At 43.2% G+C, this 22,162-nt stretch overlaps 1 protein-coding gene across 1 annotated transcript in view; it reads right to left on the bottom strand.

Annotated features, from left to right (window-relative positions):
* Positions 1-22,162, bottom strand: part of LOC144772724 (mitochondrial ornithine transporter 1-like) — a 54,413-nt gene that overhangs the window by 14,827 nt on the left and 17,424 nt on the right. The window contains exons 3-5 of the mRNA XM_078657250.1: positions 16,879-17,137; positions 11,236-11,373; positions 2,282-2,454 (exon numbers count right to left, since the gene is read on the bottom strand). Of these exons, the coding sequence (XP_078513376.1) occupies positions 2,282-2,454; positions 11,236-11,373; positions 16,879-17,137 (570 nt within the window). The remainder of the gene's footprint in view (positions 1-2,281; positions 2,455-11,235; positions 11,374-16,878; positions 17,138-22,162) is intronic.

Genomic DNA, 22,162 nt, shown 5'->3' with positions numbered 1-22,162 from the left:
CACCACCCCCTTTTGTACCGCTTTGGCCGCCAATAAGTCTGGCAGGGTATGCTCAGACGTGAGTCCCTTGCTCACTTTGCCACTGGATTCAAGAAAGCCGGGCTGAAGACGGCTGTAATGCCAGAAACCGGTCCTCGGAGGCTTGTTTCCGGTCCAGGGAAGACATGGCTTGGCAGTACGGGCTGGACTGTTCCCATGGGGCACAGGGTCAGACTGATTTGCATATGGCCATGTCTGAACTGGGGTGGCAGAGTGGGCTAAAGAACGGTGATGGATTAAACCCAGATCTTTTGACTGGGTGTGAGTGCTTGATTGGTTCAGATGCTCCGTCCATCACCACCCCCTTTTGTATCGGATACAACTGTGCCAGCATTTCAAAGCTGCCTGCAGGAGAACCCCAAGTGCAGAAACCTTTACTTTTGGATGCAGGATTTTGGCAAGCAGCAGCTCTTGTGTGCTCACCAGCGCTGCGGTGCCCATTGTCTCCAAGCCCTTTCCATCCAGCCACTCAGCTAGCCGTGGAAGTTGGGCTACATCAGAACTTTATGATGTTAAATGGAGTGTTTGATTGGTTCAGATGCTCCGTCCATCACCACCCCCTTTTGTACCATTAAACGGAAGGCAGCAGCTGGGAATGAAAACCATAACTTTAAAAAAAGTCGGAGCAGTTGGAGGAGGGTGTGGCATAATGGCCAGAGTTGCCGACTTGGAAACTGGGGAACCAGGTTCAAGTCGCAGGGTCGACATAACATCCTGTGATTCCGGGTAAGTCACTTAATCTCCCTGTGCCTACCACAAATGAATGTGTCTTTATTTTTAAAGCTAAGGTGTGCACTCCCAGCTGCTGCTGTGATGTGTTGGGAATAAACACATCGAACATTACCACACAACCAATCTCATTAGGTTACAGTATGAAAATACTCAGGAGAACAGCCTGAGAAGACCCTCTGCCAGGAAGCAAATTATATACTCCTAACCTGTTCTCTTAAGCTGTAGGAAACCTCAAGAAAGACATGTAAACATTGATTAGACATATTCTGCTGGAACACAAGTCATTGACTCCGTCATTCACATACTTAATGAAGCTAACTAGGTGAGAGCAACTAATCCAATGAGTGTGCAAGAAAAGATGCATTAGAGTAAGAAGAAAATCAGAGAAACTAGACAGCACATCAAGGTCCCAAAAAGCCTCCTCTTGAATTAAATTCTATATCCGAAAAGGTAGGTGGTCACTTCAACCTTCTGAACAGTTTACTAGGAGAAAGCAGAGAAGCATATATGATACTTGTAGAATGGTGGTTAGCGACTACCCCAGTATTTAGAATGTTATAGCAACTGTTATTTGTGTCCACCTAAAGGAAATGTCATCACCAGTAACTATTTAGATTCCCTTTTACTCCTGTTCCTTTCTGTAAACTGCTGCAATGATTCCTATTATCGTCTTGATCAGAGGCTGGTTTGAGCTGAAGCGTCACGCCACCACTGCTGAAGCCACGTCACATGTTTACAGTGTTAACATCCATCAGCCCTGGTTAGTGGTATGCTTCAAACTGTTCTCTACTTCGGATTTACAAAAGGGCCCAGCTATATAGAATATATTGTACTATGGAACTACATCCTGTTACTGGTCCCTATTTAATGATGTGTTGAAGCTTTGGAGATGAAGGTGAGGTTATTGGAAGAAGGCACATATATTACAAATTGGGTTACTGTGAGTGTGTGTGTTTTTGGGAAGGTGTGAACAATTGGGTCACAATGCTTATTGAGCATACCTAGCATATGACCCAACTGATAATATTCCCTAAAAAAACAGCCCTCTAACTTCAACCCTACATTTATTTTAAAACAAGTTAGACTACCCAGAACATGGAAATATGGAATTTTCAATAATAATTAAAAAAATATTTGTGTATTGTTAAGAAACTCTGAAACAAACTATAATCAGTGGGCACAATCACAAATCAATTAAATTTCTGCATTTAGCAAACACAAATATAGTGTGCTAGGTGTCTTTGAAATTGATTTAAGGATATGAAAACACAAATATCTCCTGCAGCTAAATTGCAGCATGCAGAACCCGTATACCTGGTATCTAATATTTGTGGGCCTAAGAAATAGGAGGAATCCTAGTAGCAGAAGTTGCATAAATAACAGCACTTTTACATTTGGGCATTTATAAAACAGCTTTGTAGCCAGCAGATTACCTGGAATATATAAGCATGTATTTTAGAAGCAGGCAGAATTTTTTTTATTTGTGTTGCAAAAAATGGCTTATACTCACCAAGTTCGTCTTTGGATTTCAATCCTTTGGCGAAGAAAGAGCGACTCAGTTCATATCCCCCGAAGAAGAAAAAATATCCTGGCATCTCTCTGAATAAAGTGCTTGATAGTCCCTGGTAAAACCCCAACAGTCCTTCACTGTGAACAATAACTTTCACCACTGACCACACTGTACTGACAAAGGGGAAGAAAACCATCAACCCAAAATATGTTTCATGCCCCTAAACTGTTGCTCAGATTTCCTCAATATTATGTTAAAAAACAAATTATGCTGAAAAGTAATGTTCATTACTCATTAAAAGTTGCCGTTTTTTTTTAGAACTGTACCATTTATGGATCCTCATTAGACATATTTGTGCTCTAAAAAACAGAGGCAGAGAAAGGCTACTTTTTCTCAAGACACATTGTCTCTAACTTCAGTAATAGCTGGTGTCAGGGCAGAGTGGGGGGGGGGGTGGGCAAGAAGACGATGAGAAAATAAAAATTAAAAAAAACACAAACAAGGACTTACCTGCTGCATCGCCGCTCTTGTGCCCCTTTCTGACTCCACTGCAGCACAGGCTCCCAGACTCCACTGCAGCTAATCCAAATGCAGCTCTCATGCTGCTGGCAGCACCAGGACTGGCCTTAGCCCCCTGGATTTGCGCTCCCAGAGAGACTGGGAGTGTGGCTGCTGTCTACAAACGGGCAATGCAGCTGGATTGGAGACATCTCAGTGTGCATGTCAGATTGGTCATCTTAAAACAGCGGGCCAAACCCATATGCACACTGACAGGCATGCCTACCACTTCTCCATGTGACTGCCCACGCAATTGTCCCACCCCCAAGGCTCGGCCCTTAGAACTTGAAAAATAAAACAATAATAAACTTGTTCTAATATTGTTTTATTTTCCAAGTTTTGAGGCAGTTGGCAGGGGAGCGACGCTCCTTCACCACAGCGGAGAAGCCGCTGCTGACTAACTTTGGCTCTTATGCTATGTCTCAGCCTTTGACTTTTCCACATACAGGATGGGCCATAGAAATAGTTGAACGGTTACACAAATAAAAGGAGGCACCAGGGTCTTCAAAACAACACGCATGCAAATGTTACCTTTATTCAAAATCCCAAAATAAAAATGTCTCAGCAACTTACACACCGCAATACTCAAGCTCCCATGTGTATCTGATATCCAGCCACAAGCGAAAATGGCACACTTCTTTTGGCATAAAGGTGGGCCAGTTGTGGATTATTATTTAGAGGTTCAATAGCAAACTGAGAATCGAGTTTGCTGTCCTAAAAATAACATAAAATACACAAAAGGTGACTGGAGGATGCTTGCAATAAGTCTAAATACTTGATCAGGGTATTTTAACCCCTTTTTGTTTTTTGCCCACCATGCTACCTCAGATTGGATGCAATCATATGCAAATCATTTGTGGTCCAGCTCCAGCTCCAGTAGAACAGTTCAGCCTAAACTGCTTAGCAGTTCGGGCTGGACTGTACCCATTGAAGCAGAGTCAACACTGATTTGTATAATAGCTAGATCCATACTGAGTTGGCATGGTATGCAACATAACGATGGACTGTGATGCGCCCTGAGTAATTACCGGTGGCTAAGATTAATTGAAACATTCCATCCATCACATTCTGTATATTTCAGTGTGCCACCCTACGTGGGATGGGTATGCCCAGATGTGGGTCCCATGCACACTGTGTCACTGGAACCAAGTTATATAGGGAAGGTTGATGAAACTTAATCAGGGTGAAACAGATCGTAGGTTGCTTGTGTTACAGTTCAGGGAGGATGTGATCTGGCAGTTCGGGCTGGACTGTTCCCATTGGAGCAGGATAAAGACTGATTTGCATATGGCTGAGTCCAAACTGAGGCGGCACAATTTGCAAAATAACAATGGGATAGGATGCCACCCGAGTAGATTAATTGAAGCATTACATTCATCAATTTTTGTATAATTCTAAAAAATAACAGTCCATATCATGTTCCAAAGGCTCAAAAGTGTCTTTAATAGGTATGGCCAAAATCAAGGTGAAACCAATGATAGAGCTTAAAAGTTCACACCAGTTCTAAATCTCCTTCCACTTAGGATTAACCTTGACATACCTCCCCCTATCAAACTCTACATAGTTAAAAAGAGTCATTCTAGAAGGGTGTTATAGTCCGGGAAAGATGAGTGGTTTACCAAATGGACAAGTAGGCGGATGTAGTGCCATACCTCAGAAATGGACCAGGCAACTTGCTTCTATGATCACTTGATATCAGTCCATGAGCACACGCTCAGAGCTATCCTCTAGTTCCTCTTTCTGTACTGGGAAGGTCAGTTCTTCAATTTCAAGTCAGTCATACATATTTCTCATTTGGAAAGTTTATCTTGAGCCTGCATAACATCTTATCATGGTTGCCTTGAATTCTGCCACAGACTTTTTGGTGTATTAAGCACGTACATTAATTTACTCTATCTCCGAGTTGGTGCATGTTTTGCTGACAGCAGAGCTTGTAAACATAAAGAGACAATTACTGGCCTATTTTCTGAGCTTTGCTGTCAACAAAACATACGCTACTAGGAGATATTTCGAGCTAATATATGCGCAAAGGATGCCAAAATAAAATGCCCAGATCCCTCCACACCAGCGGACATAATTCGGGAACATGGTGCACCCCCAGCTGTGTAAGCTTGTCCACACACAGCTTTTAGAAGTTCTATCTACTGCCACACTCGTTATACAGATTCCTCATGTTGGGTATTTGAAAGCGGCAAGGCAAAAAATAACATTTATTTTGATGATTTTTATTTTATTGAGATCCATCATAGCGACAAAAGCACCAAATCATCATACGCATACACCAGGACCAATACATGTACATATCATATTTCATAATACTCTGAATACATAAAAAAAAGTCAGCCTTAAAATTGCACATTTCATTAATACGAAAAACGCATTATAACAAAGAGATATCGAAAAGAAGATTAACCTCTTTGGCCTATACAGAGATTGCGGCAAAAATATTCCCACATTTTGTCGACTTTCCTAGTCCCTCCACAGCGAAGGCAATACAACCACTCTTTATTTCTTAATTGCTTCATTTCCACCACCCACTACCCTATTATGGGGATCAGCTAGTCAAATGGTAGGATCATAACCCAAAACCATCCACCATGTACTAGGAACCAACTTTATCTGTCAAACCTCTTACAAGAATCCAAATATCTCTTTCCAAAATTCTTGGATGGAAATGCAGTGCCAATTACATGGGACCAATTTGTGACAGCCTCCGAATTACATCTAAAACAGCGACTTGACCACATAGGGCTAACCTGGTCTAAATATTGCAGGGTTCTATAAAGTAGCCATTTCGTATAAAATTGCATTCTCCGCCAATTGGCTCCTCTCAGGAACTTAAAATGTAATATAATAATATCCCCTGCATCTTTCTAGTTAATTCCAGCCCTTCCTACTCCACCCATTTTGTAATTGTCTTTTAACAAAGATCGGGACCCTTCGTAGAAGCAAGCAGTCTTTTCCATTCTCCAGGCATCTTACAGTCAGGAGCATCAACAAACTCCATTACAATTTTTTGACTGTCACAATTCTGTCCCATCTATAGATTACTAAATATACTGGCCAGAATTCTATAGAAGCTGAAGAGCAAAAGATTGTCTTGAACTGATTCTTGGATTTCCACCAAGCTTTTCCACCTTTCTTCGATCAAAAATTCCGCTACCTTACTGAACCCTGCTTTCTCCCAACTTTGCAGTGTTGGGACACATGTTAGCCTCAGCATCCCCAAACAATTCTGTCGAAGATGTAACCGCATTAATGTGGGGAAATTTCATATCTCCTATAGAAATCCTTGCATTTCCTAAAAGACCACCGCAGGCTTTTATGCATAACTTTTTTGGGTGACTTTGTTAATTGTAACACATCTCGGACATCATATTCACTAAGAATAAGACGAGTAAAATTGTTCTTAAAAAATCCTCCTGGTCTCAGTTTCACATTAAATCTGGTTATGTACTTTGCAACATAAGCAAAATAGTAATCCCTTAAGATGGGAAGTGGCATACCACCTTGCCACTTTCATCCAATCCTTCATATAAAGTGCCCAGTGCTAACCTACCAGTTTTGTTTTGCCAGATAAATGTTGTAACCATCGACTCCACTTTTTAAAAAAATGGTGTTTGTCAAGACATATGGAATTGCTGAAAAAAGAAAGCCAACAACATGAACCATCATCTTAAAACAAACACACTGCTCTACCCAGGAGGGACAGTGGCAGAGACTGCCAGTGCTGGATGTCTCTACGCTGACGCTCCAGTGGGGGCTATATATTTCATTCATAAGAAATCTTGGGATCCCTGGTAATGTATATTCCGAGATATCAGAACTCCAATATGTCTATTCGTATCGCACAGCCTCTGGGGAGCCGTGGTGGGTCACCTGCAAGTAGATAAATCACTGACTTTTCCCAATTAATGGTGTACCGTGAGGACTTACGAAAAAGATAAAAAATATGCAGTATTCTATGAAGAATTGTACTGGGGCTCGCCACTTACAATGTGGTCGGTATGAAGGGAACCCTAGCTTGAAAGATGTCCTTTTAAAACAAGATGGTGTAAACTATTCCCTTTGTTGAAGAGGTGATTGTTGCACTATGAGTGGCAAGAGTAGGACATAGCTGGCACATATTGCAGTGCCTGTTTGATGATCAATTACATGTATCTTTGGCATTCCAGTTATATTCTCTTTACACAAAGATGAAAGAAATGCTACAAAGACACCTACTAGCAAGAAACACCCCCAGATTATGGTTGATCAAAAAGGGCAGGCAAAGTGCATCCAATCTAGTCAAAAGTGAAAATAGGGCTAGAGTGGAGCAGCAGTAAAAGCAGGCAAGAGGACAATAAGGCCCGAGCATGGGATGGGGTGCGTTCATACACTCAAGTTTGCTATGGCGCCGGTTCCACTCTGAAAAAATAAGGAGTTTTGTGGACCCAGGCGAATGTTGAAGGAAGAAGAAGGAGGGCTGAGAAATATTTCTATTAACAATTTTCATCCTTGCACTTATTGGGAAATTAGCTGAATGGGAGCTCATGTCATCTACATCATCACTGTAAAGTGACAGACATCGTACATAAAGGTCAAACCAGCATCAGGCAAAACAAAGGTACTGAATACGCTATACAAGCAACGGAGAAGAACCCTTGAGGTAGTTCAGCAGAACGTAGTAAAACGGATCATAATCAGACCATATACAATGTATGGCAATACCGACCACATAATATCCCTTTGAAAACTGAACACATACAGAGGCCCACCAAATGTATTCTTTTTTCCACTTTATTTTATAAACCTTTTAATTGTAAAAAACAAACCTTGCCCTCATGATCACTTCTTTTACCACAAAATTATGCACTGAAGTGACATGCTGACAATGGGAAATTAGTCTGATGATAAACTGTACATGACTTGTTTCTCTTCACCCCTTGCCTACCAACCTGTCTCATTAATCAGCACTTTACTAGCCTCCCGATCCTCTCTCTGTCGTTCACTTAGTCTGCATATCATCCCCGATATTCGTTCCATTTCCCCCAGATTTTTTCCCATTTGTGTGGGAAACCTCTACTCTAGTATACTGCCTTCCCTACAAGCATACACTAGTCCATATGTGCCCACCATTCATTCAATGTCGGGGGTCGACACCACCCTCCACCTCTGAGCTATATTGCACTTAGCGACCATGAACCCCAATGTAATCCAAAGGCGTTCCCTGTTGGTTAGACCCGACTCTTCCAATACGTTCAGAAGACACCCTTTTGGCGATTTAGTTGCCGCTATATTATAAACTTCTCTCATACTTGTCAGAACTGCCTCCCAATATTCTTGGAGCAATGGACACCTCCAAATCATGTGGAAGATGGTGCAGTCTTGTTCTCACCCACTAGGGCATAGCGGAGAAACAGTTCTCCCCATCTTCACCAGGGTAGTGCACGCGCAGTAGGCTCTGTGTAGAATCTTTAGCTGTACCAGCCGAAAGCGCAAGCGTATGGCCACCTCTTTAGGGCAGGCCATTGCCTCTAGCCATTCTTCACCCTCAAGACGTTCTATATCCCCCTCCCAGTGGGCTCGAAGGACTGATAAAAGTTCTGGGGAATTGTTCATATTTTACATTATACTAGGTGGATAGCTTTCGTGTCTAAGTAATTGTCTAGCAACCTGTCTTCCAATGGGGAAGACTAAGGTACTTCAATTCCTTTCAGCAGCCCTGCCCTCAGCACGTGGCTGATCTGGAGGTAACGAAAGGTCTCTGACTGCGCCAGCTGATATACGATCATTTACAACCCTGTAAAAAGAATGTCTAGTCCACAGATCTCTGTCTCAAGATTCCAATCAAATCCTACTTGTCGAACCCCCTCTGCTGCACCAGTAAATCCAACTTTCCGGAATCCCACACTGGGGTCATTTGTGTAACTCTGTCCTGCCATCCCAAAGCTCTTGTCATTTCTTGCCAGACTTGCCTCATGGTTGAGGTTGGTGCATTGAATGAGCCCACCCCTTTTCCACCATAGATCGCACTGAGGTAACCTCTGGATTGCATCTTGCAACGGTCCATTCTTTATGCTGGATCGTCACGGGGTCTATGCACCCAGTGATAGACCACTGTAAGCTGAGCAGCCCAGTAATATCTTCGGAGGGAAGGAAGCACTATGCCTCCATCGTAACAGCTCCTGGTCAGTTTCCGGAGTGAGATCCTTGAAGCGCCCCCATCCCACAGTAGCAGTCTCACTGATGCGTTCACTAGCTAAAAGTTATTTGGAGGCACCTTAAAAGGTGTATTTTGGAGCACATAAAGGAACCTGGTCAAAGCCATCATCTTAAAAAGCGCTGCTCTACCCAAGAGGGACAGTGGTAGAGACTGCCAGTGCTGGATGTCTCACCGCAGACGCTCCAGTGGGGGTTTCAAATTTTGTTCATAAGAAATCTTGGGTTCTTCATCTTGGGGCCAGTGTCATTTTAAGACTGTTGTGTACCAGTAGGAGGGGCGCTTCCTCCTGGTCCCCATCCAGCAGCCTACGTCTCTATAATATCGAGCAACGGTAAGGACGGCTTATTTTACCCACTGGGGTTTGAGACGAATCGGGACAAAAAATGTTTACATCTTGGGATCACTGATAATATATATTTTGAGATATCGGAACCCCATTATGTCTATCCGTATCTCACAGACCCTGGGGAGCTGCGGTGGGTCACCTGCAAGTAGATAAATCACTGACTTCTCCCAAAAAATGGTGTACCCTGAGGACTTACGAAACAGGTCAACAATATGCAGTATTCTATGAAGCATTGTACTGGGGCTTGCCACTTACAACAGGATGTCGTCGGCATGAAGGGAGATCCTGTCTTCCCACTCCAAGGACCAGCGCAATCCCCGAATCAAGGGGTCACCACGTATCCATACCGCCAGGGGTTCCAGTACCACCGCAAACAGCAGCGGGGAAAGGGGACATCCCTGCCTTGCTCCTCTCCACAGAGTAAAGAGGCTCGACACACTCCCATTTACGGACACCTGAGCCAGCAGCTATGAATAAAGGAATCTAATCCATGTACCTAATTCATTCTTAAACTGTAAATGACTCAGATATAAAAGAGAGTCTACGTGTTTGTTTCAATCATAGCTAAACAATATTTCCAACCAGATCCACGTTTGCTTACCCATACCTAAAGCAAATGCAAGTGTCTCTGATCAACTCAACCTGAAATTGCAAATGTGCAAAATTGACAACTGCTCACTTCCGACTGTGAAAAAATGAACTGTTCAACAGAATAACTAAAGTGATATAGATTAGCCCATGTGTGGATGCAAGAAAACATCATTTTTTTCAAATCAAACAAATAAGCGAACCTACTAAGTAAGCAAGAGAGTAGTAAATGTATGTACAGAAATACATCATGCAAGGAATTCAAGTATGGCGAAACTAGCGATCTCAAACAAAATATACATATATTTCTATGATTAGCATCCAAGAACAAATTGATATAAAACAAAGCTATATCAACCCAACCCCGTCAACAAGATCCTATCCAGAAGATAATTTACAAAGTCAAGCTTTTATGGGATCCCAAATACGAAGATTCTTTGGCCTACGTTTGTCACTTTGTAGTATAGAGATTTCCAGACCACGCACAGTAATACAACCTGACTACCAAGATAATGAGTGAGATGGTTCTTTCTGTAGACAACATCACGTCAGCCCAATTTGACCATTGTAATTGCCATGAAATAAATACTAACGAGCCGGGTGGTAATTTTCCTGAATGCAAGAAGACTTCCAATGCTTGAATCGTTTTAAGACGCACATTCACCGTAGTCAATGACCCAAGGGGTCCACAAACATTATATGTTACAAAATAAAAATACACGCTCTATCCCCCTCTTAAGTGTTGACTTTTGGGTTTACAGAGAAAATTGGTCAAAATCCATAAGAGTATGGCATCAGGAAAAAGAATGACATCTGATTCCCAAACATTCTCTGTAGGGTACACAGGGCCCATGCGACAATTGCAGCTTTCAATATAGAACCTTTGAGGCTTTTATTTTTAAATATGTTTTGGCCTCCTCTCAGCTTCTTATTCAGTTCTTTATAAATGCAAAAATGTAATCTGCGCATGGGTTCCCTAGGGAGAAAGTGACCATCTTGGAGCATATCTGTATCACTATAATGTTCTAAATAACAGATCTAATAGGGATTGTCTAGAAGGTAATTTCTTCCCTAGTAGTGTATATCAATTTCTGTTAAGGATTCCTCAAAAATCCTATAATACTAGCAAAGAAAACTTTGCTAAGTTTTACAACTGTTCAGCTAGATAATTCATAGTCATCATAAAGAAACTCACGGCAACACATTACATGAAAATGAACATGCAGATTCTTGGAGTCAAGTGTTTGTGGTACTTACTTTTGTCCATGTGCTATCTTCCCAGATGTCTGCATTTCGTGCATTGCCTGCAGGCGGCATTTGACGAGCTCTGTGGGACAGAGAACCAGGGAGGAGAAGACAGAAGCAACGGAGCCTGCCGCTGCATTCTGGAGGTCACTGAAATACAACCAGGGGAGGATAGGTTATGCCCACTCGCATCACCAAATCCTACAGATTTGCACCATGAGCCTCTTCACAAACACGTGGCTTCTCTGACAATAATCATTCACCCTACACATGTCTACACTGGTAGGATTCAACAGTTGTGTTCAGGGGCGGTGCGACCGCATCGGGTGCGGACTTCGGGTGGGGGTGTCGTGTTTGAAGTATATTATGGTTTTAAAGCATCTCCTGCTGCGTTCCAGAATTTTTCAGGCAACAATAAAAATGTCAATATAGCTCTGGTGATTAAAGTTCACCCTAGAGAGAGACTGGAGGCTTGTCTAGTGGAAGTTTTGACTCATGGTAAGGTAGCGCAGCAGGTTAATATACCAGCCGCAAAGAACGTGTAGCATTCAAATCATAAAGTCCTTATAATGTAAATAGGTCAGTGGGTTACTGCTTTTGTCTGAGAGATCTTTTGTTACTTGCAGTTTATAAGTTATAATCCTAACACAGAACAGTGAGCTATTAACTGTCATCAAAAAGCTGCATGTAAACTGCAAGGTATAGATTAGAGCATTATGATTTTTCTTCTAGTCTTTTGTTATCCTAATGTTGGAAAAAGGGTTTATTTGGAAAGAAATCAATTCTGATTACTAAAGAAAAACCCCAACGGTGTACTTCACCAGACCAAGCACTCAAACTATCCTGCCTACCAGTATGGATGACATTTGACTCCTACACCTTGTAGTCCTCTGTCTTATGTAACATTTCATATACACTGATTTACACACCTATGATTGATTGTCTCTGAGTAGTGTGTGTAATGTAAAGTGCTCTGACACCCTACACTGGTATGAGTGGCGGGGGAGCTATAAAACTAATTAAATGCATCTGAGCGAGAGCGGTTATGGAGACTTGAGGGGCAATGTTAAAGGGTGATAGTGAGGAAATCCGTGGAAGAGTTGGTCATTGGGGGCGTCAACAAACATTTTTGCACTGGGAGCGACCAGCGCTACAGCCGGCCCTAGTTGTGTTACAAAAAGGCAAACAGTAAAGCTGGGAGCGAAAGTTGAACCTGATCACAGCATAATCTAAAACGTACAGTGAACCACCCTTAACACATCTAAGAACTCTTAATTTTCCTGTAAAAAAAGCCTTGGCAAAGACCATGTTAGCTGGGTGATGTACAGCTCAGCAGTGTGGCCACTTTAGGGGAGCACCTGTGATCAGGAACCCCGGTGCGGCCAATGCGTTATGCAGCGCCCTGGTGTGGTAGTGGCCTCTGGGATAGAGGTTGGTATCATTGCTATGAATGTCTCCTGGTCAATGTGACACTACTATGCTGTCGGAAGCCCGTGGGGAGAGTACCCAGGGGCCTGTGCAAGTTGGGGCCTGCTGGCACAGTGAGTACTGGATGTTCTACACAATAAACATGTTTTTCATGGTTAATGCAATGATTAAGTGAATGTAAAGCCAGTTTCCACCCTCCTAACTTTCTGCATAGCTTGCTATATCATGTAATTGTTTGAAGGTCTAATCAAGTGATTATGTCTTTATGCAGTATTAATGTTCAAGAGGATAATGAACTCTTTTGTGTGAAATAAAACCTACGCCAGGGACCAATCACAGTGGCTGCTTAGTCAATATGTGACAGATATGGGGACTGAGTGTTTTTAAGGGGAGCGAGTTGCAAGTGGTATGCATACTACAGCTTGTTACCTCATATAAGGCTGCCATCATATCAGAGGATTGTTGCATTGCAGGCCAGCATATTCTTCTGCTGTTAGTTGTAAGTAGTAGCCTATCGTCTGGAAGTCCAACTCGCCTAACCATTAGCGCAGGGTCAATGCATTGTGATTACAGTTGTGTCTGGACAGGATAGCAAAGTCTAAAACTGTTGGCCACATCCTGGTTTCTACCAGGATGTAGTCAATCAATGTCCCTCTCGGTTAAAAGTATGTGTCACGTGGGTGACCAATTTTGTATGCCCATTGCAAGCCCTAACTGAATAGTTCAAAGTGAGGGATTTAATCTAGAGGGCCATAGGGGACCAGGTTTTAATCGGATATATATTCGGCTCTGGAATAGTCTATAACCTGTCTTCATCGCAGACAGCATCACCACTGATGAACCAGGGGCTCAAATTGGCAGTTGAAAATCCCCTCTATGACCAAATAGGAACTGTCCATAACGGACAGAAGAGAGGCCATGTGTTACACAGTCAAGGACTCTCTGCCTATTCTTATGGGGCTAAAGTACACGTTAACCAATGCTATTTTAACCATAGGGGCTAAAGTGAGTAGAACGCACAGGTATCATAAGAAGGGAAGTCCATCTTCTTGGCCGTACATCCCAAGTGGGTACCTACGCATACGCTGAGTCCACCGGATAGTCTACCCCTCACCATTTCCCAGAGTAATGTAATAGCAGTCCACCTGTAGGAAAGTCGCAGTCTCAGCGCCAGGATACCCTTTGGGTGGCAGTCGCGCTTAATAAGCAAATAAATACATACATACATACATACATGGTGATGGTGGCCATTGAGAAGGTTGCAAAACCCGGCCGCATCAAGTCCTCCCTAGATCATGTTTCCTGGAAGAGGCATAGATCAAACTGATTTACAAAGGATCCCCAGTCAGTGGAATCGAGTTGGTTCTTTAGGCCAGCAACATTCCAGGAGAATACCCTCACGGATGTTGGTGTTTCCTGGGTAGCCAACATTGGTACATTTGGGGAATTACTGTGGGGCAATATTTCCCTGTGGAATTCTATATATCCCCTCTCCCCTGGTTCTGGCTGCATACTTCTTTTGTCCGGGGTGATGGAGCAAGGACTCGTAGAAAAGAGACTTGCTCGGACGCAATCCTCTCATGTAACTTTTAACCAAGTATTAACCTTGTAATGTGTAAATTAATATGCACAACAGACTACACTAAAGAAGATTAAGCTCGCCTATGTGTTTTACTAACAAGTAACTCGAGTGAGATTCTAAAATGGCTGCTAACTGGAAATCTTTAGTACGCATGTGTCTACTGCATCTATGTAGTATGACTTACTTTCGCTTGGAGGGAATTTCTTGCGCTTGCGCAATTGCTGACAAGATGGCTGCTTTGAAACTCGCATGCTCAGCATCTGCTTGGCCGAAACTAAAACAAGTTATTTTACTAATGCTAACGCGGGGAAAGCATTAATAAGTAAATGGGGTTAGAATAGAGATAGGTGGTATACAGTGAAACCATTTATTTTTGATTTTAACATTTGTCTTTTTGACTCCTTTTAATAGTGCTTATTATGGGCCTTTTTACGTGAACCATAGTCTGTTCCCTCCTGATTGCTCCACATGCATAGTACAACCAAGCTGGAAGAAGCAATGTCATCTTGAACACTGTCCAAGGTTAAGAAGGGATACTTTTCCTGGGAAACAGAACAACAGTCTCCTGACACGGATGGGAACCTGTGAACTTTTATAATTTGTGACAATAATGATGTGAATGCGGGTGGGAATAAAGACTTATGAATAAAGTTTGAATAAAGAATTAAGAGGATGGGTTTATTAACAAAGGGCTAACTGAAAAGAGTGATATGTAAGCATGGTGTGATGATCACCTCCCCTCCAATCAGAGTTAGGAGTGTCATGATATTGAACATTTTTGGGTGGTACATGAATATTGTAGGGTATAATTTAATGCATTTTATAATTGATTTAATTAGTCTTCCTTCCTGTGAATAGACGGAGACTGTTCTGTACTTTGTAAGTGGTTCACATGACTTTATTTAGATAAAGATTTAAAACACTTCCCAACTCTGTGATCATTTAAAAATTTACAAGTTAGTTGTTTAATGTAATTTCACCATCAACTAGTTCAACTAATGGTCCATCGAGCAGAGGAAAGAACTTTTTGATCAGTGGAAGATTAGTTAGGAACCAGAAATAACTAATCGTGGTATGGTAAGAACTTAATAAAAACATGATCCCAGCGGTTTATTACCAGGTAGAGTGAATGTGTGTTTATGGGCACAGGTGAGAATATGGTATTAGAGTACCTGTTGCTGGTAACCCGCTGGATCAGGGGCATCTATTCCAGGAATTAGACCAGCTATCTTTGCCCAATTCCAGCTCCACTGAGATGAATGTGAGTGGCATGATTTGGGACATGGACTTATTCATTGGCTCTTCTCCGCCCCCTACCTCATTCGTACAAGCTTTGAAGGGCTCGACCTGTAGCTCCGTTCTTCCTTTCCACAGCCCATAGACATGGTGTGCATTGCACAGCCATGGATCATGACTTATCCTCTCCATTGGTCCCCTCTCAGAGACTTTTGCTGGATCCAACATGTGACGACCAGAGAGTCAATCCACCCCCGCGCCCCCAGAGGCCCATAAGTGTTTACTAATGTTAATGTAAAGAGCAAGGGCCTAGGCGTCTGGTGTGGGTGTCTACTTTGCAGTTTGGTTATGTTTAGGGTGGGCAATTCATAGCGGTTTTGTTCCCTAGTCTAGTTATTGCTGAAGTGGGTGGGACGTCACGGGGGCTGTTAGGTAAAACTGCCTTTGATAATGGTTTTACTGTCTGTTTTGAGTATGCCGACACAGAATTGCATGCACATTCTTTATGTAAAAAGGTTGTCTAGTACTACTATTCTGGGATTGGCTTTAGGAACAGGAACATTAGACAAATGTCAGGTGGAATCTCATAACATGTAAGCTGATAAATAAAAGCTAGGGTTGAGTGTGATTGTATAATAATCATATAAAACAAGGACTGAAAAGTAAAATCAACGAACACTAAAATCACATTGACAGATATGGAACACATTACACTGATTTTTTTCTACTTAGCTTACTCTTTGGGAGCTTAAGAATATTGGGCTCATGGACTGTAAGGGGAGGAAGGATGAGAATACACTGTGCGTTCCCGGGCCTCACATTGTTTACTTACAGTGGTGTATCTACAGGAGCGGCTGCTGTGCGGGCCAAGTGGCAGGCGGAGGGGTTTGAACGGGAAGGGGAGGATGAGGAAAAAAAAAACTACCTGAAGCAGGCCTGTTGCACTTCTCTGCAACACAGGGTCCCAGGCTCACCTGCAGCCAATCCTGACACTGCTCTCATGTTTGTAAGCAGCGTCTGGTCTGGCCTGAGCGCCTTGAATTTGCGCTCCCAGGGAGACTGGGAGCCTGTGCTTTACTGTCTCGAGCCCAGCAACACAGCTGGCTTGGAAACAGCTCAGTGACCATGTAGTTTTGGCCGGCCTGAGATGGCCAGCCAAACGGCCATGCGCACTGCTCGCAGTGCCCACCACTCCCCTCTATGACTGCCTCCACGGTAGCTCTACCTCCAAGACTAGAACATGAAAAAAAAAATGATGACAAACCTGTTTTATTATCGTTTTATTTTTCAAGTTTTGAGTCCGGGGGGACGACGATCCTCCGCCATAGTGGAGAAGCCACCACTGTGTATCTAAACCCATTCGATCCTCACACTAAGGATTAAAAAAAGACAGGCCTTCATTTCCTCACCTCAGCGGTACATTCTTGTCCAATCCCCCGATGGTCCTTACAACTTGTCGACAAAAGCCATAACACATGAAAAGCACAGAGTTTTCTGCAATGTTGGCCATTAGTGCAGGGCTGGTTCCCATGTAGAAGCTTCTTAGCCCCCCTTGCTTGAAGGTTTTCGAGGCGCAGTCCATTAGTCCCTTGTACATATTGGGGAACGTCTGCATCTTCACCTTTGCTGTGTCGAACGGCTGTCCTGCTAGCACACATGCTGTTCCACCTGTGCAGAAAGCATAAAATGAGTTATAAGCAATTTAAAATAATAATTCTTGATTGGTTTTACAATTTTCCTTAACAAAATGCATTGGGTACAGTCTATAAATAAAGAAACATATAAACTATTTGGTGCATCTTTTAAATCTAAATTGAAAAATGTACTCAGATCCTTTCTTTCTGGGACCTGTTTTCATATTGTAAATACCCACCACTTTCCCTTCCCCAGCTATGAATCAATCAGTTATTTTGTTGCAAAGTGTATTTAGGTCTTATTGTGAATTTCTCTTCACCGTCAAGAGGGGAATTCTCCATCTAATAATACAATTTTCATTTTTCATCACATTAATGCAGTTTCTTCATAGCTTTTATGCAACTGACACACAACATAACATGGCCCGAGCATGACAGACTCGAATGAAGAAGTCTCTGTGAACATTCACATCATGTAACATTAGGATTACGAAATTTCGTGAACAATCTTTAGTGTAGTCAAAAGGGAATCCAACTTCGGGATTTCAAGTTAACACAGAGACAGACACCGAGTTGCGAAAATGTAATATTTATTAAAGAAACTCACCAGGCTTAAAGGAAACCCTCAGACCAGATAGGCCATCTTCAATCGACAACACTCCAATAAGTGTCACGGCCCCTATTCTCTGCTTTCCTCACAGCAATTTCCAATTTAAAAGCCACTCTCCCTTCCCAGGACAGAAGGGTAGGCTTCCCATTCGCTTTCCTTTAACGTGAACCGTCACTCCCTCCCCACCATGCAGCGTTGTGGTGATGCTTCCAAAGTGTCTTCTCGGTAGTGCTTAACTTTGATAGTTTCAGGCACTTAATCATCAACACAAGCGCTTATCCTGAGCACCAGATAAGGACACATTCATATATGGGGAGATCAGGGGATTTGCCCAGAATCACAGGATGTTGAGCCGACGTCGAGACTCAAACCTTGTTCCCCAGCTCCGATGTCTGCAGCTCTGGCCATTACCCACATCCCACTTTCATGGTTAGTAGTTGGTTCTGTTTTAGGAGGCGCTAACAGGAGAAATGGGCTGGAGCAAGCTACCTCCGATGAGAGCCCCGGCACTTTACGTATTAACCACTGCTCCTCGGTAAATATAATTGCCATAAAAACACAAGGGCCATCAGCTTAACATTCGTTCCAAGAACATTCTCACTCTCCTCAAACAATCCTTTAATCAAATTATAGTTAATTACAATAATCATAAAAACAACAGCCATTGAAATAATAACATATTAAAATTAATATAAAACCATCCCCTCAAATTTCTTATTCTTGAGCATTCCTAAAATAGCTACAAACAGAAATGCCAAACATGCATAAAAGTATACTTGGATTTACCATCACAAGAACAGAACTCAAGAATTTTGGAAGAGGCCCAACCTTTTTGGAAGGAATGAGTTATACCCATTCTAAACCTTCCTTAGAGGTTCCACTCACATGTGGAGAATATCCCTAACTGGAAGGGTTCCATCCTAATACATGTTTTAGCGGATTGGGGTGGTGAGGCGGGAGGGGGGTTGGGAAAGGGGGTGTAAAAAAGAAGATGTACCTTATCGCCATGTAAAACCAAAGGGAATGATGGACGGAGTGTTGTACATTGCAAGCACCCCCCCGTCAACTGATCTGGGTTTAATCCATCATCATTCTTTAACTCACTCCGCAACCCCAGTTCAGACATGCCATAAGCAAATCAGTCTGATCCTATGCCTCATGGGAACAGTTCAGCCCGAACTGCCAAGCCATGTCTTCCCTGTGCCGGAAACAAGCATCCTGGGACTAGTTTCTGGCTAATCAGCTGTCAAGAGCCAGGCTAGTTTGAATCCAGTGGCAAAGTGAGCCAAGGACCCACATCTGGGCATACCCTGCCAACTTAGGGCGAACAAAGCAAAACCAAAGGGGATGATGGACGGAGTGTTTAAAATTGCAAGCACTCACCCCCAGTCAACTGATCTGGGTTTAATCCATCATCATATTTTAGCTTACTCCACCACCCCACTTCAGACATGGCCATATGCAATTCAGTCTGACCCTGTGCCTCATGGGAACAGTCCAGCCCAAACTGCCAAGCCATGTCCCTCCTCCGTCTCTCATCTGCGTCAGGCCGGAACAGGAAGCACCCAGGCTCCCCAAAGCCAATCACAACTCTGCAGTGCAGCGTTGTGATTGATCTGAGCGCCGTGGTTTCACTCACAGACGGGGACTGGAAGCCTGGGCATGTTCTCCACCGAGACTGCAATGCAGCCTGTGTGGAGAACATGCAAAGTGAGCGTGACTATTTGGCTGGCCGTCTTGGGCTCTGTAAGTGTGCCCACCTTGGGCTCTGTAAGGTGGGCCCACTTACAGAGTGCCCACCACTCCTCCCCCTTCTCTGTGAGCAGAGCAGTCCCACCCCACAAAGCTGCTGCAGCAGGAAGAAATAAAATGATAATAACTGAGCTATTATTTTATTGTTCTTTTATTTCCTTTATTTACACTGCTGAAAAGCAGTAGGGTGACGCTCCTCCGACTTAGCGGAGGAGCCGCCACTGTATTTTAGTCAGGCTAGGAGATCTAATGCTTGGCTTTTTTAATTCTATTGTTTGCTCAGCTGAAATACCTCGGTTTATAAAATGCCTTCTTAACCCAGCATTTCTGCTAAAGGAGCACACCCTGCCAACAAACTACCAATCCCCAAACTACAAAAAGCTCTTAGGTCAAAATACCAGGCAGGTGTGGGGCTCAGAAGCCACAATTTCATATGGTCCACAAGAACTAGAGCTGGCCAGGGGGAGTACTTAGCACATCTGTGTGTGTTCTCCCTGCTTGCACCTACAACCCCAGGGATTTTCAGCATGCACTGATAAAGACGTCAGGTGGTGTTTTACAGAAAGTGTTCAGGGGGCCAAACAAGCACTTAAGTTAATTTTCTATTTCTTCCACCACGGCACTTCACTAATATGGATCTCACCACGCACAAGCTGTACCCGTGCAATCCTAAGTGGATGCTCCCTCATTTGAATGGAGGTATGGCTCCCTTCAAATGAGGGAGTTGCAGTGCACCTGCACTCACACCCTTTAAAAGATGTGGGGGCATGGGCAAACAACTGTCAGGAGGAGTACTGATGGTGTGTCACGAATGTATGACATTACAACGCATACATTTACAAGTAAGTTTTTACATCGGAGCATCCTTTACAACGCATCCTTTTACATCGCATGCCATTACAACGCATTTTTTAAAACTACACTTACAGCGCATTCCATTACATCACATCATACCATTACATTGCATTTAAGGTAAGTGTTGGATAGTGTAGTGGTAGAAATTACTATTCTAACTCCAGTGGGTGCAACAGTAGGGTAAATGTTGGATAGTGTAGGGGTACTATGCGTTGTAATGGTGTGCGTTGTAATGACATGCGATGTAATGCCTGTGTTGTAGTGACATGCGTTGTAATGACATGCGTTGTAGTGACATGCAATGTAATGGCTGCGTTGTAGTGACATGCGTTGTAAAGGATGTTGCAATGTTTCTGTTTCTCCATCTTAAGATGGTTGCAGAAGATCTTATGGATGTTACCTTGCTCTACTCGGAGAACTGTCGTCCAGGCTCTTGTGATCTCCCGCATCGACTATGGGAATGTGCTTTATCTTGGGGCCGATAAGGCCACAATAAACAAACTCCAGGTGGTGCAAAACTCATCAGCTCGTTTATTGTGTAATGTACCCCGGAGATCTTCTGCAGCCAAGGCTCTGTGTGACCTTCATTGGCTTAAGGTCCCGAACCGCGTACAATTTAAAACCGTATGTCTTCTTTTCAAAATTCGGCAGGGCTCTGCTCCTAAATACCTGCAGAACCTGGTTCAAGTCTATGAGCCTGGTCGTACTTTAAGATCCTCCACCAGTGGCAATCTCTTGGTCCCTAGAATTAAATTGGCAAAAATGGGCGGCCGCTCGTTTTCCTATCTTGGTCCAAGGATGTGGAATGCTCTTCCGCCGGCTCTGAAAGCCGAGACTGATCTCCTCTCATTTCGGAAAAAATTAAAGACTCTTTTGTTTAATTGATCCTTCTGCACTGTTTGTTCTGTTTGGGCTTTTTGCTTGCTTTCTTCTGTTGTCTGTCCCTGGCGCCGGGAAACCCATTGAGGGTAGCTGTGTGCAATACAAGTTTAGATAAATGAAAAATGTAATGACTGCGTTGTAAATTTAGTGCGATGTAATGACTGCATTGTAAAGGTTGTTTCCCGTCTGTCACATACGGATAGGAGTACAGTCGGTAAGCTCCCTATTATGTTTGCCGACACAGTGGTGATTTGGTAACCCTAAATTGGGATTCATGGAGGCTTTGTGCAAGGGTGATGCCTAACCTGCAGGGGGAGTAACACATGCAATTCACATACCACCTGTCTGTAAGCAAAGTGTAACTTATGAGTTCTGCTGGGGTGGAACCTCCCACCTGGGTGCAGCCCTGCCTCCTACCAAGCAGGAGGACCCAAACATGTATGTGATGGAGCCCCATAACTATTGAAGAACAAAAACCTGCGATTATTAATAATGAAAGTCATCAGCATAATAGTTCGAATAGTGTGGTAAACTTCTCTCTAGCTGGAGTTCCTATGACCCCAGCCAAGAAGCGTCACACCCATCCGCTATGGCATCTGCTTGACTGGGGTGGGGATGTCAGCTACTGCAGCTCTACATCAATGCTACTAGCCAGATGGGTACTTCAACCTTCAGGGCCCCTAGCATTGCACAGACTCTCAATCACATTGCTATCTCATCAATGCACACCTCAAAAACATTGCTCTGCGTTCAGTTAGATTGTTTGGTCACCCGCCTCTGTATTCCCCCCTTTTTTCCACAAATATAACATGTGAACTCCTCGGTTGTTAGCCCCTTTTACCAGTGTACATATCAGAGGTACTGTTTTAGGGGTATGGGTGGGTGCTCCAGGGAAACCCCATTTATAGCAGCACTGCATCACACTGTTCACAACATGTTTGGGGAATGATCGGTCCTCCC

The sequence above is a fragment of the Lissotriton helveticus genome, chromosome 8, assembly GCF_964261635.1.
Source record: "Lissotriton helveticus chromosome 8, aLisHel1.1, whole genome shotgun sequence".
Classification (NCBI taxonomy): domain Eukaryota; kingdom Metazoa; phylum Chordata; class Amphibia; order Caudata; family Salamandridae; genus Lissotriton; species Lissotriton helveticus.
The sequence above is the reverse complement of the archived record's forward strand: the minus strand, read 5'-3'. Positions and strand labels throughout refer to the sequence as shown.